General features: G+C 39.4%; 1 protein-coding gene across 3 annotated transcripts in view; it reads right to left on the bottom strand.

Annotated features, from left to right (window-relative positions):
• Window positions 1–22,524, bottom strand: part of PCCA (propionyl-CoA carboxylase subunit alpha) — a 402,014-nt gene that overhangs the window by 279,081 nt on the left and 100,409 nt on the right. For all 3 annotated transcript variants that reach the window (XM_044250038.1, XM_044250039.1, XM_044250040.1), the window contains one exon: window positions 14,176–14,307. In XM_044250038.1, the coding sequence (XP_044105973.1) occupies window positions 14,176–14,307 (132 nt within the window). The remainder of the gene's footprint in view (window positions 1–14,175; window positions 14,308–22,524) is intronic.

Here is a 22,524-nt window from a genome sequence, read left to right as displayed (position 1 = left end):
AAATAAATAAATAAAATCTTAAAAAAAATACTACAGGGATTAAGATAGCATATTCTATTGAGGAAGTGTTCAATGATATTCTGTAACTTATTAAAAGAAAATTTCTAACAGGTAGGACAACGATCTCCTGAAAATCAAAGAAAAATCAAATATAAAAATTTCAGGGGCACCTGGGTGGCTCAGTGGTTTGTTAAAGCCTCTGCCTTCGGCTCAGGTCATGGTTCCAGGTTCCTGGGATCGAGCCCTGCATCGGACTCTCTGCTCCTTGGGGAGCCTGCTTTCTCCTCTCTCTCTCTGCCTACTTGTGATCTCTGTCAAATAAGTGAATAAAATCTTTTAAAAAAAAAAAAAAAAATATATATATATATATATATATAAATTTCAACAGAAGCAATAAAACAAATCTAATGCTACTGATGCCTTTACACAATTTTCAAACGAAGAACACAGAATATTTCTGTTTTCATATCAAAAGTTAATACAATTGAGAAAACACTGAAAAGCACAAAACCAAATGAAACCAAGTATTAGCAACCATATTCTTACGGCTTCAAAGCAGGAAGTAGGAAAAGGGATTGGTCCAACAATATGATCTGATTCAAATCCCTGTGGTTCATTCTGTAATCACAGCCTATAATCCCAGTTTGAAGAAAGCCACATCTTGGTTCTGAAGTTACAGAGCACTTGGGAACCCTGATGAGGTAAATATTAAACCATACAGTTCCAGCAGTTCCAGAATGGAGAGAGCAAAAACAGCACCAGAACAACTAGCCGTCTCTTTTACCCCGCTTTTTCAGTACAACTTATATTAAAGGAGCGCCATCACTTAACCCGAGAGCAAAACAGTAAAAAAAAAATTCAGTGACAGGAGGGGTTGGGTGATGTTGCTATAAACAAATAAGCAGATCACAAAAATGTCATAAGGGGCTTAGAAAAATCTAGTGCCTTTTCTACAAGCCTATTTGTTCACACTCTCCAGCCCCCACCTGGGAGGCATCAAAGTGCAAAGGCTAAGAACGCGGGTGCTTGGGCCAGAAGGCGCGGGCTCAACACTGGCTCTCTTAGAGAGTGAGCCGGCTACCTCCCTGGGTGCCTCCCTCGTATCTGGTTTCCTCATCTGTAAGATGGAAATAGTGGCAATTTCTATCTCCTAGGGTCACTGAGAAGATGAAATTAGTTGGCACACAGTATGCCTAGCAATATGGGATAAAATGGGCAGCCCGCCACCACAGAGTGCCAGGCCTGCTCCTTGCCTGCCAGACTTTGGCTGGGGTATCTTGTGGTCATCATTTAGCCTCTGAAACCGTATAATGCAGAATTAATACCAGCATTGCAATACCGCACAAAAATGTGCACCTGCATCCCCAGGACACTCCACTGGGGTCAGACGATCTGCGCACTCATTGTAGCTGGTGGGTAGGGAAGAAGAGTGGGGAAGGAAAGCAAAAACTGTAATAAGGACAGGCATATTTAAATAGTCATCCGTGATGCTAAACACCCAATTCACTCCAACAGTAATTCAGACCGAAACTCTTTCTCACTTGCTACAATACAGCCTACTTAACAACCCTGAATTCTGTACTCACTGGATGAGAGTCCTTCTACTCATTCACATGGAAAGCTACTTAAGAGTTTCCTCAGCTGTTCTAGAACAAATCAGCAACTGTTTGGGGGGGCCGGGGATGACTGCTTCTATATGCTATGGGTAAACACTTATCTGTACACAAAAAGCATCCTCAGGGGCACCTGGGTGGCTCAGTGGGTTAAGCCGCTGCCTCCGGCTCAGGTCATGATCTCAGGGTCCTGGGATCGAGTCCCGCATCGGGCTCTCTGCTCAACGGGGAGCCTGCTTCCTCCTCTCTCTCTGCCTGCCTCTCTGCCTGCTTGTGATCTCTCTCTGTCAAATAAATAAATAAAATCTTTAAAAAAAAAAAAAAAGCATCCTCAAACTACTCTGCATTCTTATAAACGTAAAGCAAAAACATTCAACAGTCCTGAGTTCAGGAAATGGGTTCTAGCTGATCGTGTTTTCCAGACAACTCTGAATCAAGCAGAAGACTGAATATCCTTTCAAATCTTCCTAAACATTTTTATACCATTTTAACACACTTTATACACATTTTTATAACCATAAAACGGCACAGTAAAAGTAACTGAATCCTTTTTCAAAAAATAAAAAAGCGTCTGAGCCATCATCAGGAAGGTCACTCTTGGTTTAGCAGGACAAAAGGATACTGATGTCTAATAATGTACTTTGTCATTACCAGGACACAGCTTTTCAATTTTTTGGTTATTTTGGTTTTTAAAATGATTCCCTTTATGCTAGTTTTTGTTGTTATTATTTGGCTCTTTTTGCTAAAGCAAGAGTACAGTTTTTAAAATCCAGCTAATTAGGTGACAGAAACGATGACTACTTTATGCCTAGACTGTGAAATTTACCAACCTCATTCAAATATATTACCACACTCTGCTCTGAGATGTAAAGGGCAACAGGAACTCAGAGATGTTTAATAACTTCCCCCAAAGCTGGAATGCTGATATCACAACAAAATGCAGTGATCCCTCCCTCTGCCCCACTCCTGACGAGTACCAGATCGGAGAAACGACAAATTCTACTTTATTTTAAGCCTCTATCATTTCATGCCCAACAAAAGCACTTTTAACTCACTGACCAACCTCACTTTGCACTGCTCCAATCCATTTCCACATCACAAATCAAAGAAAGTTATCTGATTCTACAATTTTATCATGTTAACTTTTTTACAGGAAACCATTCAGAGGCTCCCAATGCGAACAGAGCCACCCCCAAACCCGGGTGCATCAAAGTCAAGACCACACATATCTGGATCCTTCTTTTCTCTCCAGCTCACTCTTTCTGCGGCCTCAGGTGCTCAGACCAGCACTTTTCTAAAGCTCACGCAGGGGCTCAGCAACAAACTTTACCAATAAGGTGTTCTTGTGTACCTTAAAGCTGTGTCTCAGTGCTGCTCGGCAGGGAGCCTGCTTCCCCCTCTCTCTCTGCCTGCCTTTCTGCCTACTTGTGATCTCTCTCTCTGTGTCAAATAAACAAAATCTTTAAAAAAAAAAAGCTGTGTCTCCCATCACTTTTTAGCTAACTCACTACTACTCAAACTTCAGCTATCACTTAGGTATCACTTCCATCTGCCATGGCGTCCTCAATCTAGGTTAGGCGGCCCCCCTCCTGGAGACCCATGCACTCTGAGCTTCAAATAATTAAAATGTACTAAATCGCCTGTCTACTTGTAGGTCACCTAAGGGGACTTAAAACCCTTTGAAATCAGAGTCTATAACTCATTATTCTTTGTTAAACAAGTGGGCTGGGGTTCCAAATTCTGTCTTCGACCAGCTTCAGATGCACACCCTACTACAATGCTCTCAAGCTCTGGAGATCAAGGTAATAAGATGTTGAATAAAACAGAACTTGTTAAAGGCAAATACTTGTTATCAGACGACTACTTGCGGATTATACCTTAAAATAATGTGGTTTCCCTCTAATCGAAAAAATGATTCAAGAACAAGACATAATGAAAACCACACACAAGGTTTTCAGACTGTGGCAAACCATCTCTATACACCCTCCATACACCAGCCTAAATATTCAAATGGAAAAGGAAGAAACGTTTTAAAAAGAAATGTAACGAACTGAAACCACATTAATTTACTCAAATTAGGTGAACATTACTTGGGGGGGGGATCTAGAAAACAGTTGTCAAGAAAAAAAGAAATTTAGGGGCGCCTGGGTGACTCAGATGGCTAAGCGATGGTCTTTAGCTCAGGTCATGATCTCAGGGTCCTGGGACTGAGCCACACTTTGGGCTCCCTGCTTAGTGGGGAGTCTGCTTCTCCTTCTCCCTCTACTGCTCCCTCTGCTTGTGTGCTATCTTGCTCTCTCTGTCAAATAAATAAATAAAATCCTTTTAAAAAGGAAAGAAAGAAATTTAGCCTTAAAGATGCTATAAGCTAAGCGGGGGGAGGAGACAACAAACAAACTAAAGCAAAACAAAAAAACCAACCTATTATTTAAAAAAGGTAGAACTACCTATAATTAACACATACATGCTTCCAATGGAAAAGTATTGCTAATGCAATTGCTAAAACCACATGGTATTCCAAAAATTTATACTATTTATTTGCATCAGCAAAACTCTACCTGCATAGATACCCTTAAAAGTAATCTCTTATGTAAGAAATCTAAAACTATTAAATGTGAAGAACAGTGTAGTTCCAAACGAATGTAGTTACTACAAAAGAAAACTAAATAACCGAACTTTAAAAAGTATGTGCAGCCTCTTATAACGAATAACTAAAAGTAAGCTAGAAATAAAACCAGAATGAAAATTAAGGAGCAAAACAAAAGGACATTCCTAAAATTTTTTTTAATTGTTTATCTGAAAAATATAACCTACATGTTCAGTTAGGGCTTAACTAAATTCAGACAACAGATGTCAAGAACTACATATCCCAGTTAAAAGTGACACAGGTAATGAGAATCTGCCATTATGTGAAGGCATGAATGGATCTTAAAAGTCGCCTAAAGCATATGAGGAAACAAAACTGAAAAGGTAAGTGGATTTTTCTTCTATTTGCTACTTATCCCTATTTTACAAATTAACAGCAGCTGCAAATGCAGATTGTAAAATGCAGCCTCCCGGAAGAGATGAACTCCTTGAACGAGCAAAGCCAACTTCATTATACCTACTACATTTAAAGATACTGACACTTTGAGGCAATCTGGGAGGTTCCACTAAGTTCTGTTAAAGACCCTGGATTCGAAAAACCGCAGAGCTCCTCTGATGCCCAGTGAGCCCCCACCAAGGGGTGTCCCCAACCACAACAGTGACAAAAATCTCACCAGGGAGAGCTCCGATTTCTTTTTTAGGAAACTCAGGAATGAGGAATCCTTTGATATTTGGATTAGATTTGAAAATGTTTATTACTAGAGGAAGACCTCCTTATTAGAAATAAAATATCCTCGACATTTTTTGTTCTAAGCCCACAGACAACGTTTATGTGGAAGAAGACAAATATAGGACCTATAAGTTCACCTTCATGTAGCTCCAGAAGCTGATGTATTCAGAGGATTTCATCACACTGGTATCTGAACAGGATAAAATTTCCTTTGAAACGGCATGAAAACCTTGAGGGGCGCCTGGGTGGCTCAGTCAGTTAAGTGTCCGCCTTTGGCTCTGGTCATGATGTCAAGCTCCGCAGGGGGCTCCCTGCTCAGTGGGAAGTCTGCTATTCCCTCCCCTCTCCTCCCACTCGTGCTCCCTCACTCACTCACTCACTCTCTCTAATAAGTAAATAAAATCTGCAAAATCAAACAAACAAAACTTGAGAACTTTTTGTCTTGACTTTTGTCCATGGGAGTCTGGATCTGGGAGAGCTCTCCCTTCCAAATTTAAACCACCATGGCATTGCATATTGTCAGGTCTGCCATTAGAGATGAACAACCACTACGCTGGGCGCCCAAGACGTGAGGTGAACAAACAACACATTTGATATGTTCTTACAAGATTCTCATGGGTTTGTCTCAGGACAAGTCTATGCTCTCTCTGAAGCAAACCTCTCCTTAAAGGTACTGAATCCAGAAATCAAGTTTATGTTCCTATGCTTCTAAAAACCAGAATCTTACCTAGGATAATTAAAAATTATCAGACTTCTCTGTAAGCTTTTGATATGAATGGTTCGTGTGAGAGTCACCTGATTGGGTAGGGGGGCAGTTAATAAAAAGCTCAAATACCTAATGTTCTGTAATTTTTTTCATTACAATAAGGAAGCTTCCAAAAGAAATTCAAATTCCAAATTTGCTTCCTTGTGAAATTCAGAGAGAAGACGAAGTTCAAAGGAAGAAGGAAAGGCATAGGAAAAGCCAAACGAAAAATGTGAAAAATTTAAAACTCTGTCGAACCCGGTGGTCTTTATCCTGCTATTCCTTTTCCTCCATCCTGTTTTCCTCCATTTCCTCCTGCTCTGCTCTTTCTTCCACTGACCTGCTCTCCCTTTCTTCTAACTGGCCAGAAACCCTCAAAGCAAGATTACCTTTTAAAATTAAGCTAATTTCAGAATTGGGTCAGCCTTGAGGGCTAAATTAAAACTCTAATCTCATTCTGAACTAAGAGGCATTACCAAAGACTTTCCAAAGCTTACAAAGATTAGATAGAAATTTACAGAGAGAAAATGGGGAACGCATAAATAATCCAGGGTCCCCAGATTGATATGAATCGGCTCACACTGCTAGTAAGAACCTGAGATAAGGGGTGCCTGGGTGGCTTAGTAGGCTGCATCTGTCTTCGCCTCAAGTCATGATCCCAGGATCCTGGGATCGAGCCCGTCGGGCTTCCTGCTCATCAGGGAGGCTGCTTCTCCCTCTTCTTCTGCCTCTCACTTGTGCTGGCTCTCTCCTACAGTGCTCTCTTTTTAAAAAAAAAAAAAAAGAATGAAGGAAAGAACCTGAGATAAAAGGGGCGCCTTTTAGGTGGCTACAGCTCAGGTCATGATCTCAGGGTCCTGGGATCAATCCCCATGTTGAGCCCCTGCTCAGCCTGCTCATCCCTCTGCTGCTCCCCTGCTTGCATACTCAGTCTCTGTGTTAAATAAAATCTTTTTTAAAAAATGTTTTTAATTTAAAAATTAAAAAAAAAAACAGATTAAATACATACATACATACATACATACACACACACACACTGGATACAAGGGCAAAATGGAAGACCTAAGAGTGACTTCCGACTCCTAATTGCACAGGAAACCAGACAAGTTTAGAAAAACTGGAAATAATGGGAAAGGTCCTGGGGAAGCTACTATCAGAATCTTTCCTATGAACATAGGGTGGCCTCTGATCTAGTTGTGCTGGCAAAGAAAGGAGATGTCTATTGGGCACCTCAGAAACAGGCTCCATAGTACGTGTAGGCATTCAGGAGTGGACCCTGAAGCATTTGTGATCCAGCTCCTTCCTCACCATTTTGTGAGTAGCCTTAAGCCAGAAACAGAAAATTTTATAAACATGCAAAAACTGGTGGAAAGAGTCACAAAGACAGATCTTTAATTTGATACTATAAATTTTTAAAGAGCCCACAGACAAAAAGCAGAAGAAGCAGCAGAATAAATTGATGGCCTTACAGATAAAATGAGATGTTTCTACTCCAGACATTAAAGCAATCTCTTGAGAGGTGCCTTGGTAGCTCAGTCAGTTAAGCATCTGACTCTTGATTTCAGCTTAGGTCATCTTCTTCCTACAAGACACCATACCCACTGACTTCATGGGAAAGAATATGTAGGACAAACAGAATTTCCAGAACATACGCTCTCCTAATGACCACGAGTGTGAATTCCTGAGGACTCTGCTATTCATCATCAAGACAGAATTAACTTAGCCTCTGACTCATTACTACCTTTGTGACCAAAACCAAGCCCATACTGAAGATCTCAAGAAGGCCAAATATTTTGTTGAAAAAAATTAAAACTATACTGGCAGAAATACTGGGGCAAAATAGATCACAGTTCATAATAACCTATCCAAACCACCACCTGAATTTATACAGCTCTCTAAAACAAGAATGAAAAAAAAAGAAAAAGAAAAAGAAAAAAACAACAGTTGACAGCCTACTAAAGAAAAGACTTGTCACACTCGTCACACTCAGCTCAGTCTTTCAAGTCTACAGTCACGGTGTGGGCTATACTGCCTTTTAATTTGGAGACTCAACTGGGGACAAATCCAGGCTCATTCAGATGGATGGCAGAGTTCATTTCTTTGTGGCTGCATGACTAAGCACCCTAGAGAGACTGCCCTAACTCAGATCCTCAGAAGCTACCTGAAGTTTATTGTCATGTGGACTTCCTCAAAATGGCTGCTTATGTCAAGTCAAAAACTAGAATTTGTTCTCTCGTCTCCTAAAATGGAGTCTTATATAATGAAACATACTCACAGCAGTAACACTCAGTTACTCTCCCCTACAAAGCAAGTTAATGAAGTGATAGCAAATCACCTTTGCTCTATAATATAACCTAGTTCAGGTAGTGACATGTCATCACCCTTTGCCATATTCTAACAGAAGCAAGTCACAGGTTTTACCCATACTGAAGAGAGGATTATACAAAGGTCTGGATGCCTGACAGTTCCCCAAAAAGTTAAACATGGAATTACCATATGACCCTACAATTCCATTCCTGGGTAAATACCCCCAAAGAACTCAAGACAGATACTCAAACAATTGCACACAAATGTTTGTAGCCGCATTATTTATAATCACCGAAAGATGGAAATAACTAGGATGTCCATCAACTAATGAATAGCTTCTTAAAAAAAAAAAAAGTGGGGGCGCCTGGGTGGCTTAGTGGGTTAAGACGCTGCCTTTGGTTCAGGTCATGATCTCAGGGTCCTGGGATCGAGTCCCGCATCGGGCTCTCTGCTCAGCAGGGAGCCTGCTTCCTCCTCTCTCTCTCTGCCTGCCTCAATGCCTACTTGTGATCTCTCTCTGTCAAATAAATAAATTTAAAAAAAAATCTTAAAAAAAAAAGTGGTTTAGTCCTATTATGGAATATTATCAGCCATAAAAAGCGATGAAATACTGATAAACACTACACATGGATCCTATATTCTACTCAGTTTATTATTAAACCTATCTAAAGTCCTTACTTCCATATATTTGCCATTACATACTTTCCATTTAATTTTACCTAGAGACTCATATTCCCTGGCTAAATTCTTTAAAAATATTTTTAAAATTTATTTATTTTAGAGAGAGAGGGAGCAAACAGGGGAAGAAGCAGAGAGAGAGGGACAAGCGGACTCCACACTGAGCACAGAGCCCAATATGGGACTCAATCCCATGATTTTAGGGATCAGATCAGGACCTGAGCGAAAAGCCAGAATCGGCAACTCAACCCACTGGGCCACCCAAGAACCCCTGGTGAAATTCTTTATACATTCATTTTTTCCCACATTTTCTTCAAAAAAACCTTTTTAACCGATCAATCGTACAGATTTCACAGTTATCATCGACTCCAGTATCTACAGCATATGTGAATCTATTTCTCTTGTCTGTTTTATGTTTTCTCTTGGTTTTTCATTATGCCTTCCTTTCTTTGGTGTGTCTAGTAAATATGTACTACACGACAGATAATGTGTATACCACGGTTATATGTGTAAAAATTCATCTCCTAGGAGATTATTCATCCAACAAGTATTTCATGAGCACTGACTCTGTTCCAGGCACATGTGTAAGTGATGCAGTAACAAAAAGAATGCAATCACTTTCAGCAAAGAGTTTATAATTGCATGCGGGAAGTACATATTGAACCCATCATCAAAATGGGCAGAAAGGCCTATAAAATCTGAGCTCCCTACTACATCCTATCAATCACCTCATCTCTGATTCTCCTCTCCCTTGATCACAGAAGCCACAAGATTCCTGGTTGGTTGTTGAACATCAAGTACATTTCAATCTCAACAACTTTACACTTGTTACTTTCTGCCTAATATGCTTTGCTCTTCCTCCTGATATCCACAGGACTTGCCCTGTCACCACCTCCCAGCATCCCCTTCCCCCGTTCCCTGTCTCATGTTTCACCATAGCATGTACTATGTATTTCATTATTTGTCTACTGTCTGTCTCCTTCTTCTATAGTATAAGCTCCATGAGGGCCGGAATATTTTTATTATTATTATTCATTACTATACACATTGCACTTCAAACAACACTGGACAAATAGTATGCACTTAAATATTTACTTAGTAGATGAATGTATGAATGATTTAAAATGTGATGGACGAACTATAGGGTACTAAGAGAAAATACAGCAGAAGGCCTAATCTAATCTAGGCAGTTGAGGAATGCCTCTGTGAGGAATGTATGTTTCAGCCAACAGCCAAACAATGAGGAGACAATAAGGAATGAAGAGAGAAGCAGAATTAATGCATGATAGAATCTAGTACAGAAGTTTCAAATACCTAAAAGACGTCATATATGGTTGGCATACGCAATGTAAAGGGTAAACGGGCTCACTATCAGTTTGAAGAGAAAAAACAAAGCCCAGCTATTTAAAAGATTTGAATTAGTAGCCATTGAAGAGTTTTTCAACACAGGCATCGGACTGAATCTCGATTTCTGAAAGGTCACTTAAGCAATCCTGTTGAAAGCTAATTGGGTGGGGTGACGGGGTGAGTCAGCAGGTGAAGACTCTAAGGTTCTAGTTTGAGAAACAGTGTGGAAAATAGCACCCCTTTCCCAGGCAAGAAAGAAACAGGTTGAGACGCTTACAGCAGGCATCAGCAAACACATTCTGAATGGGCCAGGTAATAAATATTTCAGGTTTGCTGGGTGACGTGGTCTGTCACAATTTCTCAACTCAGTCACTAGTGCAAAAACGCAGCCATCAGCAATCCGTGAAGGAGAGAGCATAGCTGTGTTTCAGCAATACTTTATTTATTAATCAGACGTGCATGGAGACACAGTTTGCCAATTGCTAATCAAAGAGAAAATTATGAGCTTAGCTTTTAACTTATTACTTTCAAGATGCCTCAGGGGCATCAAGCAAAAACTATTTAAGAAGCAACCACACAGGGACGCCTGGGTGGCTCAGTTGGTTGGACGACTGCCTTCGGCTCAGGGCGTGATCCTGGAGTCCCGGGATCGAGTCCCACATCGGGCTCCCGGCTCCATGGGGAGTCTGCTTCGCTCTCTGACCTTCTCCTCGCTCATGCTCTCTCTCACTGTCTCTCTCTCTCAAATAAATAAATAAAATCTTTAAAAAAAAAAAAAAAAAAAAAGAAGCAACCACACACGCAGTTTTGTTTTTGGTTTTGGGTTTTTTTTTTTTAAGATTTTTACTAATTTATTTGACACAGAGAGAGAGAGAGAGAGAGAGATCACAAGTAGGCAGAGAAGCAGGCACAGAGAGAAAGAGGAGGAAACAGGCTCCCTGCTAAGCAGAGACCCAGATGCGGGGCTCGATCCCAGGACCCTGAGATCATGACCTGAGCTGAAGGCAGAGGCCTAACCCACTGAGCCACCCAGGCACCCCCACACACGCAGTTTTGAAATTCAGGAGAGATCTAGCCCAGATAAATATATAGAGAATTGACGCGTGAGCCGCAAGAATAAGTGAAGCTGCCCCAGAGTGAGAGTGTACAATAAGAAAACATTTACTACGCAGAATCCAAAATAAAACCACATTTACAGAACAAAGATAGGAAGAACAATCAGCATGAAGACTAAGAACAGCATTCAAAACAAGCCAAAAAATACAAAAACATAACTAGAACTGAGTCATGTGCCAGAAATAGATATTTCAAAAAGGAAAAAGTGACCAAAAGACTCAAATGCTTTGAAGAGCTAAAGACCAGGATTACAAATTATATACTGAATTACTGAGTAGGAAAGGTTGCTGGTAACCATTGCAAGAGAAATTTCCCTAAGAATGAGGAAAGAAGCCTGACTGTGGTAGATTAATGATTAAGTGAACAGTGCAGACATGAAAACAAGGAAGGGTAATTCTTCTAAGACCTGGGGCTGTGAAAGGGAAGAGAGACTAAGGTGACAGCTATGAAGTGACAAGGAGTTACAGTGCTCTAGGAAGAAAACAACCACATTTCTTTCCACTAAACTGGAAGCACCATGTGGTGAGGGATCCTGGGCACCAGCTGCGAAAGCTGCTTACTTAATGAGGAGTTATGTTTGGGATCTAGAATCATCTACAGTTATTCCACTTTCTACCAGAAACACATTTATAATTGATGTTTTATGCATATGGACAGAAGCTCAACACAAAGATACACATAGAACATCATAATGTTACAAGCGTTAAACACATACCATCATTAAATGCAATCCAGAGCGCTAAGAGAACATCTTTTAAATCATCAAGTTTTTTCCGATGACAGTATGAGTCAATATTAATCATGACCGAACAGAAGATATTTGAAATGACATATCCAATAAACACAGAAAGAATCTATGTAACTCAATACCAAAATACAAATAATCTGATTAAAAATGGACAGAAGACCTGAATAGACACTTGTCCAAAAAAGACAATACAGATGGCCAACAGACACATGAAAAGATGCTCAACATCGCTAATTATCAGGGACACACAGATTAAAACCACAATGAGATCATCACCTTACACCTGTCAGAATGGCTAGAATCAAAACGACCAGAAATAACAAGGGCTGGTGAGGATGTGGAGGAAAAAGAACCCTCCTACACTGTCAGTGGGAATGCAAACGAGAGCAGCCACTGAGGAAAACAGTATGGAAGTACTCTAAAAAAAAAAGGGAAAAAAGATTTATTTATTTGAGAGAGAGTGAGAACGAGAGAGAGAGAGAGCATGAGCTGGGGAAGGGGCAGAGGGAGAGAGAGAAGCAGACTCATTGCTGATCAGGGAGCCTGATGTGGGGCTCAATTCCGGGACCCTGAGATCATGACCAGAGCCGAAGGCAGAGTTAACCGACTGAGCCACCCAGGTGCCCCGCAAGTTCCTTTAAATATTAAAAATAGAAATATTATATGATAAGTGATTCTATTTTGGGGTATTTACCAAAAGAAAACAAATACATGAATTCAAATATATGTACCCCTATGTTCACTGCAGCATTTACTGCAACAGCAGAGACATGGAAGCAGCCCAAGTGTTCACTGATAAATGAATGGATAAAGAAGAGCACACACACACACACACACACACACACACACACACACACACGGATTATAACTCAGCCTTAACAAAGACTGAGAATTTGCCATTTTCGACAACATACATAGATCCAGCAGGTATTATACTAGGTGAAGTAAGTCAGAGAAAGACAACTACCATATGACTTCATTTATATGCAGGATCCAAAAAACAAATAAACAAAAAGCAGAATCTCCTAGGGCCTGGGGGACTTCAGTTGGTAAAAGGCTGCCTTCCGTTCAGGTTGTGATCCTGGTGCTGGGATCCAGACGCCCATCTGACTCCCTGCTCAACCAGGAGCCTGCTTTTCTCCCTCCCTCTGCCTCCCTCCCTTTTGCACTTGTGCGTGTCCTCTAAATAAATAAATAAATAAATAAATAAAATACTTTTTTAAAAAGGTAGAATCTCATATCCATAAACACGAAGAACAAACTGGTAAGTGTCCAAAAGGGAAGGGTGTGGCAGGATGGGTAAGTGGGTGAAGGGGACTGGGAAGTACAGGTTTCCACTTATCGAATTAGTCACAGGGATAAAAGCTACAGCACAGGGACTACAGTCAATGGGACTATAGTAGGGTTGTCTGGTGACAGATGGTCGCTACACTTGTGGTGAGCAGAGCATAATGTATAGGAGTTGTGAAATCACCATGTCGTACACCTAAAATTAATGTGACTTTATGTTTCAACAGACTTCAATTTAAAAAAAATTCTTGATCATGAAATGCAATGCTTAAGTAAAATCCTTTTAATTTTTTTTAAGATTTTATTTATTTATTTGACAGACAGAGATCATAGGCAGAGAGGCAGGCAGAGATGGGGGGCAGGGGAAGCAGGCTCCCCACTGAACAGAGAGCCCGATGCAGGGCTGGATCCCAGGACCCTTAGATCATGACCTGAGCCGAAGGCAGAGGCTTTAACCCGCTGAGCCACCCAGACGCCCCAGAAAATCCTTTTAATTTTTAGGGGCGCCTGGGTGGCTCAGTGGGTTGGGCGCTGCCTTCGGCTCGGGTCATGATCTCAGGGTCCTGGGATAGAGTCCCACATCGGGCTCTCTGCTCAGCAGGGAGCCTGCTTCCTCCTCTCTCTCTCTGCCTGCCTCTCTGCCTACTTGTAATCTCTCTCTGTCAAATAAATAAATAAAATCTTAAAAAAAAAAAATGCTTTTAATTTATATAATTTAAAATAATCCAGGGGTGCCTGGCTGGCTCAGTCTGCATAGCAGGCAACTCTTGGTCTTGGGGTTGTAGTTCGAGCCCCATGTTGGGCGCAGAGATTACTTAAAAATAAAATCTTAAAAAAAAAAAAAATAGACTAATCCAGTGTAAACAACACTGATTTACTGTAACCTACACATGTATATTTTTCATTTCGTCTTGCATTTATATTACTGCATTTAGTAATAACTTCATTTTATCTTATGCTTTTCACAAAATGTTTGCCTTAAGGACATGTATATTACAATAATGTAGTTTCTCACCTTGACTACTCCATCAAAGCCAGGGATTGTGTTAACCTTTGCTTTCTTAGCTAATAATTTGCTTTCAATCTTGTCACCCATGGCTTGAATAGCATGTGTGTCAGGTCCAATGAAAACGACATCTTCTGCTGCCTGTGGAGAAACACAAGGAGAAATGTGTAACAAAAACAATACAGCGCTTGATACAGTCACAACTTTATAAAAAGAAAAACCCGTATGTATATTGACTAATTATTTACATACCAAAAGCAACTAAAAAGCAAAGCATTTGAGCCAATACATTAAAATATATAGTGTTGAATACAGTGTAAGTGCAAAAAGATCTAGGAAACAGTCGAGCCAAAGAAAAGTAACAAATGAATGATAACAAAGTAACAAAATGTGTGATATTAACAGTATTCTTTGGGAAAGCCACTTCTATAGTATTATATTTATATACAGTATCCTGCCACCTAACCTAAACAGTAGGTTCACCTTTAAAACACCTCATAAATCTTTGCATTCTCCCTCCCCTATAGCACACTGCCTAGTTCAACACAAATGTCCTTCTTTATTAAATACCAACTCTGTGTCAGGCTTCGAGTTAAATGTAGGGGACATGGATGAAAACCACAGGATATCCACTAATTCAAGGGAACGTGGTCACTAATACCAAAGGGGAACAGACAAAATAAAGTACAGAATGTTTACATCCTCTGTGACTACAAGTAATGAGTCAAGAAAATAGTGGAAATTTACCAGGTAGGGTTATAGTTTCAACAAAATCTCTTCTGTATAAATCATATTTAGTTCCCAAGCAATGGATCCACCCCTGTGTTTACAGTATTAAAATGAACAAGATGCTAATGAATTTTGCCAACAAACTAATCAGGGAGAGAACAAAACATGATGTAGAGAGGGCCACCACAGGGCACCGTCTAGAGAAGTAAAGGTGACATCTGCTGAAGTAAAGGATAAGGTTACTGGGTGAAGAATGGAGATTAAATATGAAAAATGGAAAACCAGAATGTATCCCTGGCACCATTAGAGCCAGGCCCTGAACTGTTGCTTCTCCCATGACTTCTGGTCAGATCAGCATGAAGAATAAATCATGTATTTTATGCCTAGCATTCTATCTATTACCACTGGTGCCTGGAAGGACTCATGATTGGGGCAAGGAGCTTCATTCTCCTTGTATTGTCCAGAGTAGCAACTGCAGCATGTTGCTTGGACCGGTCTCTCGGCCATTAGAAACGAAGAGGATTAAACACACCCAGAGCAGAAGATGGAAAGAGAGCAGGGAATCAACAGAAGCAATGTACGGAAGATCAAGAATTGGCGGGTGAGATGTCTATGATAGTGTACAGGAAGCTGACAGACAGGTCTAGAGGTTCTAAGATGAGTCCAGGCTGAGATATGGATTTTCAAAGGCATTAGATACAGGATAAAATTAAAAGTTATATATGAAATCACTCAGATGAAATATACAGAAAAACCAAAGCCTTTAAACTCAGGAGGTATATTTTCCCTTGTGTCCAAAGCCAACACAGAAGAAAAGGGAATTTTTAGATTCTGAACAAATAAAGTCTCCTTTTCTTTGTGTGACAATGGGAATAATAACCACCTTGCCGGTCTGATTGAAGGATTAAATAAAATAATAATGTAAAACACCGGGCTAAATGTTAAAACTGTTAGTTCTTATCTCTTAAGCAGAAGTCCTGATAAAAAGAGAACTTAGAAAAGTAAGACAGTTAGGTCCACAGGATCTCAAAATACATTACAGGAACCCAAATACCTACAATTACCAGTTATAAATGGCAGAACACGATGAGAAACCTCTTCAGCCAAGACAGAGGCCCATAAAGTACCTCCCCATCAAATGTTCGTATTTAGTTTTACTAATAGAGCCTTATTTTCTTAATTTAAAAAAAAGGATCTTTTGTGAGACCCTCAAAATGTAAACACATTAAAAGTACTCTCTGCAAGAGAGCAAAATGGTCGTAGGCTTCCATCTCCGCACACTCCACATACTCCATATGTCTCCAGCTGGATAAACTAGTCATTTTGGACCACAGCAATTATCATATCATATGATGTCTCTTGATCCCAAACCTGCAACCCACTAAATGCCAAGCCAAGTCAAGAGGAAACAATAATGTTTCAACTATCGATTTGTCTTTCCATATTCTCATTTTATTTGCTAAGATGGAAGAATTTTTGCTATAAATGCAGTTTTAAATACCACTATGGTAGACAGATGTAATCAAGTAATCAGAATACCTACACAAAGAGTTGAAAAAAATAACATAAATGAGAACATCCAAAATACATTATGATTATACAGTAAAAATTCTGATAACAGGAGCCCAACAACTAGGAACCTCTGATTAGTTAACTAGATTTTCTCACACATTCCAATTTGAGACAAATTACTTACCCTAAAATGTAAAATCACCAAGAAAAAAAGCTCACATCAAGGATTTAGTGACTTATTCTTTTGTGCCATCCAACAGAAAAGAAAAATAGCCAGTATTAGTAAGCTGGGTAACTACTCAGACAGATGTTTCAATGAACTCATTTTCTCTTTCTTTTAGATGTTTTGGTAGTATTCCCTGGGTTAGCCCTTAAATGTAATTAAGGCAAAATGAGAAGGCAGTGTCCTAGTTCTTTAATTCGTTGACCACAAGAGCAAGGATGAGGTCAGGGTAAGACAGTACGGCAACTGCAAAATGATGGACCATGTTTTTTTGACAAGTAGGCAGAGTGGCAGGCAGAGAGAGAGGGGGAAGGAGGCTCCCTGATGAGCAGAGAGCCTGATGTGGGGCTCAATCCCAGGACCCTGAGACCATGACCCGAGCCAAAGGCAGAGGCTTAACCCACTGAGCTACCCAGGTGTCCCTGATGGACCATGTTTTAAAAGTTCTGAGATTTTGACCAGAGTCATCTGTGTGATTATAAAGTTAAGGCCAGAATTTATCATGACTACCCTTCTGATAATCCTTTATTCACCCTGGATCTTTTGTCATCGATCCAATTCTCTGCCTCCCTTTATCACAAGTCTTTTTGACATTCCATAGCAATAACATACACTTCCATATATATATTCTTTATAAGGTCCTTGTAAATTTATACTAAATGATGAATATAATACCTGAAAGGTATTATTCCAGTCAAGGGCATTTCAGGGGCCTGGGCAGCTCAGAGTGTTGAGCATCCGACCCTTGACTTTTGTTCCAGTGGTGACCTCAGGGTCATGAGGTCTTTTCCCACATAAGGCTCTATGCTCAGCAGGGAGTCTGCTGGAGATTCTCTTCCTCCGTCCTTCCCCCGCAAAACCCGCCCCACTCCTGCGTACTCTCTCTCCAAAATAAATTAAGAAATCATTATATAATCTTTTTCTTTAAGTGGCCTTTTAAAAAAAATAGCATTGGAAAACACTTGAATAGTGCAACATAGGAAAGAAATTACAAAAAGCCAAAATCACTGCTCTAAGATTCATTTTCTAAATTCTGTGATTTTATGATTCTGGTCAAATTTTGAGAGAATGAAAAAAAAGAGTTTTGAGTAGTATGTTAGGGAATAATGAGATTTAACTTAAAACAGGCTTTATGTTGTGAATGAAGAACAGAAATAATCATTTATAAAAAATGCATGATACGTAATTCGTTCGCAGAAAATATATAAGTAAACTGCTACACTATGAATTCAGATTTCTTTAAATGCATATACTTTAGGCTCACCATGATACTATTTGGATAACTTTAAAACTAGGGTCAGATAAGAGACAGAGCCATGAAAAAATTGCTGAATTGCAAAAAGGGCTCAGATTCTAGATTTTAAAGTATTCCTTGCTAAAAGGAAAAAGAGTTTCTTGTAGAAAAAGTCAGTTCAAGATTGGTATGGGGAACTTAACACATTAGTTAAAAAAGTAAGCCAGTGAGAGAAAACTTCCAAAAATTAATATGATTATATCAAATGCACACAGTAGCAGACAGAAAGGCTACCCCCAAATACGGTGGTAACAGTATAAACACCAAAAAGAAGGACAGGGAGATTACAAGGTTAATTCATCTTTTTAAGACTTCAGAAAGGGGCACCTGGGTGGCTCAGTGGGTTAAACCTCTGCCTTCTGTTCAGGTCGTAGTCTCAGGGTCTGGATCAAGCCCCAAGTTGGGCTGTCTGCTCAGTGGGGAGCCTGCTTTCCCCTCTCTCTCTGTCTGTCTCTCTGCCTACTTGTGATCTCTCTGTCAAATAAATAAATAAAATCTTTAAAAAAAAAAAAAGACTTCAGAAAAACTTTTCCTGCTATCTCTATTCAAGTACTTAAACTTCTTAGACATGTATCACTTATTTCAAAAATATATACAGTTCTTTAAAAAGCAATACAGAAGAAAACTTTACAGATAAAACTATGCAAAATAAAAGGATCAAGATAAAATCCTATACAATGTTTATATAAGAAAAAAATAAATAAATACTAGAATAACATCCATGAAGGGGGAAAAAAACCTCACAGGAGAAAAATTTAACAACATGTTAACAGACCAAAACTGTTAAAAAACATTTTCTAAAGTTTCAGAAAACATGAAATAACATAAAATCAGATTTAGAAATGTTCAAAAATGGGCGCCTGCGTGGCTCAGTGCTTAAGTGTCTGCCTTCAGCCCAGGTCATGATCCCAGGGTCCTGGGATAGAGCCCCACATCAGGCTCCCTGCTCAGTGGGAAGCCTGCTATTCCCTCTGGCAACTCCCTGCTTATATCCCCGCTCTTGCTGTCTCTCTATCAAATAAATAAATAAAATCTTAAAAAAAAAAAAAAGTTCAGAAATGAGGTGACAGACCTCAAGATTAAAATCAGAAATTAAGAAGAAATATCATTCTAGAAATGAAGACTAACCCAGAGGAAACTCAAGAGTGAATAAAGGAAACAGATAAAGCCTACAGGAAATAGATAGAAACTGAAACAAAGAAATTTTTCTGAAATCAGATACCAAAACAATGAAATTATTTTTAAAAGATACAAGAGAAAAATGACAAAACTGAAGAGAAAGAGCATCCAACATACGGCTAAGAGGAGTCTTTCAAGAAAACTAAAGCAAAGGAAAAAAATACTGAAAACTATATTTCAAGAAAAGAGTTTTAAAATTGGAAATAGATAGCAAAAAGACATACTACAGCAAAATTGAGAAATTCCCATCCAGAATGACCACGATTTATTCTAACAATACTGCTTACAAGAAAAAGAAAAAAATACAAGGAAAAAAAAATAAAGAATATGTGATTTCTACAAAAGAGAAGTTTAAATTATCACCAGACTCGGACAACGGTCGTCCAAGCCGAAAGAAAACAGAATAACATAGTCAAGAAAAAGTATGAGCCAAGGATTTTTAAATCCAACAAAACTGACATCCAAGAAAAAAGTGCAGAGAAAATATAACAACAAACAAGAACTCAGGGCCTCTTTCTGAGGAACTGAACAAACCTGCAGCTTGCAAACCACAGGCTGTCAGCCTCAGCTGATCAGCTCCCTGTTTGAGCCCAGTCTGCCAACCTAAGTAGATGGTGGCAGCGGCGCCTGGCTGGCTTATCGGTGGAGCATGCAACTCTTGCTCAAAGGGTTGGGAGTTTGAGCCCCACGTTGGGAGCAGACTGCCTAAAAATAATATACTTATGTATATGTATATGGATTGTGGAGGGGAAACAACATTTTTGAGAAAAAAATTTAAGAACACTGCATCCTAGAGGACCTGGGTGGCTCAGTTGGTTAAGCAACCAACTCTTGATTCTGGCTCAGGTCATGATCTCAGGGTCATGAGACTAAGCATCAGGCTTAGCACCCCACACAGAATCTGCTTGGGATTCTCTCTCCTCTCCCTCTACCCCTGCAAGTGCCCACTCTTCCTTTCTCTCAAAAATAAATAAAAATCTAAAAATGCATTAAAAAATATATATATACTGTATCCGGACATGTGAAAAATCGCATGAAACTGAAGGATCACATGAAACTGCCCATGCTCACTCTTCCTTTCTCTCAAAAATAAATAAATAAAATCTAAAAATAAACAAATAAAATCTAAAAATGCATTAAAAAAAATACTGTATCCAGACATGTGAAAAATCACATGAAACTGAAGGAGTTTTACTGGAAAGCAACCATGCCTTTTAGTTTACACATTGTACGGCTGCTTTCTTGCTACCACGGTCAAAACTGAGTAATTTTTAACAGTTTTGTGAAGCCAAAAATATTGAATTATCTGGCCTTTTATAAAAAGGTCTGTCCACTCCCTTCTACAGAATGAGCTTCAGAAAAACAAAATGACTGGGGCGCCTGGGTGGCTCAGTGGTTTAAGCCTCTGCCTTCAGCTCAGGTCATGATCTCAGGGTCCTGGGATCGAGCCCCATGTCGGGCTCTCTGCTCAGCGGGGAGCCTGCTTCCCCTTTCTCTCTGCCTGCCTCTCTGCCTACTTGTGATCTCTCTCGATCAAATAAATAATCTATAAAAAGAAAATCATTTAAAAAAAGAAAAACAAAATGACTAAAGTGGTCAAGTAAAGGGCTTGTGGTCACCTGCAGGACTAAAACCAAATGAAGACTAAGGAGAGAGTATGCTTTATACCAGCTATATTTTCTTAATTTTTTTTTTTTTTTTTTTTTTTTTTTTTTGAGAGAGGAGACAGGCTAAAGAAGCGAGACAGAGAATCTGAAGCAGGCTCCATGCCCAGCACAGAGCGCAACACAGGGCTTGATCGCACAACCCCAAGATAATGACCAGAGCGGAAAATCAACGAGTCCTATGCTTAACCGACTGAGCCACCCAAGTGCCCCATATTAGCTGTATTTCCTGACAACACAGATACAGTATCACTATTTTTAAAGTAAGGGAAGAACAGCAAGATAATGTATAAAAGTTCTTTAGAGTTTTCAGTAATCATATTAATACTGACACTGTCATCCTCAGATTGCTCTGTGTGTGTGTGTGTGTGTGTGTACTACTGACCAGACAAGGAATCATGAAGTATTCTAATTTTCTCATTTCCCCTGTCCCAGACAGTTAGAACTCTAAATATGAAAACAAAGACGCAGGGTTAACAAAGAAGAGGTTATCCTGAATTTTAATTGAAAATATCACCATGAGGGGTGATATCACCTGGGTGGCTCAGTGGGTTAAATCCTCTGCCTTCGGCTCAGGTCATGATCCCAGGGTCCTGGGATCGAGCCCCACATCAGGCTCTCTGCTCAGTGAGGAGCCTGCTTCTCCTCTCTCTGCCTACTTGTGATCTCTGTCAAATAAACAAATAAAATCTTAAGAAAAAAAAAAAGTTGTTTTGAAAATATCACCATGAACACAGAAGGGATTTTTAATCTCATGTAAAGTACAGGGTATATTTAATTATACTTTTATTACAAGTTTTATATGTTTGTGTGTGTGTGCGTGTGGTGTGTGTGTGTACATAAACATATATATATGAAAAACACTATGTGTTTGTTATATAGCATGTGTATTATGCAATATCTATATTACATATTTATATTACATACACCCTAATTGTGTTTGGGGATAGCATTATATCTAAATATACATATTAAATATATTAGCATGTTATATATTCTACTAACAGAACATAGTTAATACTTACATCATATGTAATTAATATATGTCTTTAAAAAATCTGTTAATACACATATCTTTCTAGTCCTATAAACTCAAAGGCCTAGAAGCAAAGACCATCAGCAGCAATGACCATGCCTGGCATCATGACTGTGGTCTCTAATACCATCAAGAAAAAAAAAAAAAAAGAAAGAAAAAACCAACAGTGATAGCTGATTAAAGGCCTGGAGCAGGAATGTAAAACGTGAGCCTAGAATGTCTTGCCAGACTAGAGAACAAGGAAGCTGTAAAAGATTATCAGGTCAAGTCAAAAAGACCATGAAACAACTTAAATCCCCCTCTGGCCTAAGAGAAACAAGTTAGGCTTCGCTAGTAATGCCAACAGATTTAAGCATACAAAATAGGTTTCAATCTATGACTTCATAATGATACTTTTTAAAAGAACTGGGTCAACTTTGAAAGGATAAGGAAACATTCATCACCTCAAAAACTAGTAGATAAAGGTAAAGAATTGTGCATTTATCTTGCTCTTTCTGTATGAATTGTACCACTAAGTAACCAAACAATAAATGTGGCAAAGTGTCTCTTTATAAATATATTCCTATTTATTTGAGAGAGAGAGCAAGTATGAGTAGGGGAGGGGGTGGAGATAGTGGGAGAGGGTGAGAGAGAATCTTAAACAGGCTCCATGCTGGGCCCGGGCAAGGATCAATCCCACCACCCTGAGATCATGACCTGAGCCAAAATCAAGAGTCAGATG

This window comes from Neovison vison, chromosome 5, assembly GCF_020171115.1.
Source record: "Neovison vison isolate M4711 chromosome 5, ASM_NN_V1, whole genome shotgun sequence".
Classification (NCBI taxonomy): Eukaryota; Metazoa; Chordata; class Mammalia; order Carnivora; family Mustelidae; genus Neogale; species Neogale vison.
Note: the sequence above shows the minus strand (reverse complement) of the source record. Positions and strands in the feature narration are given on the sequence as shown.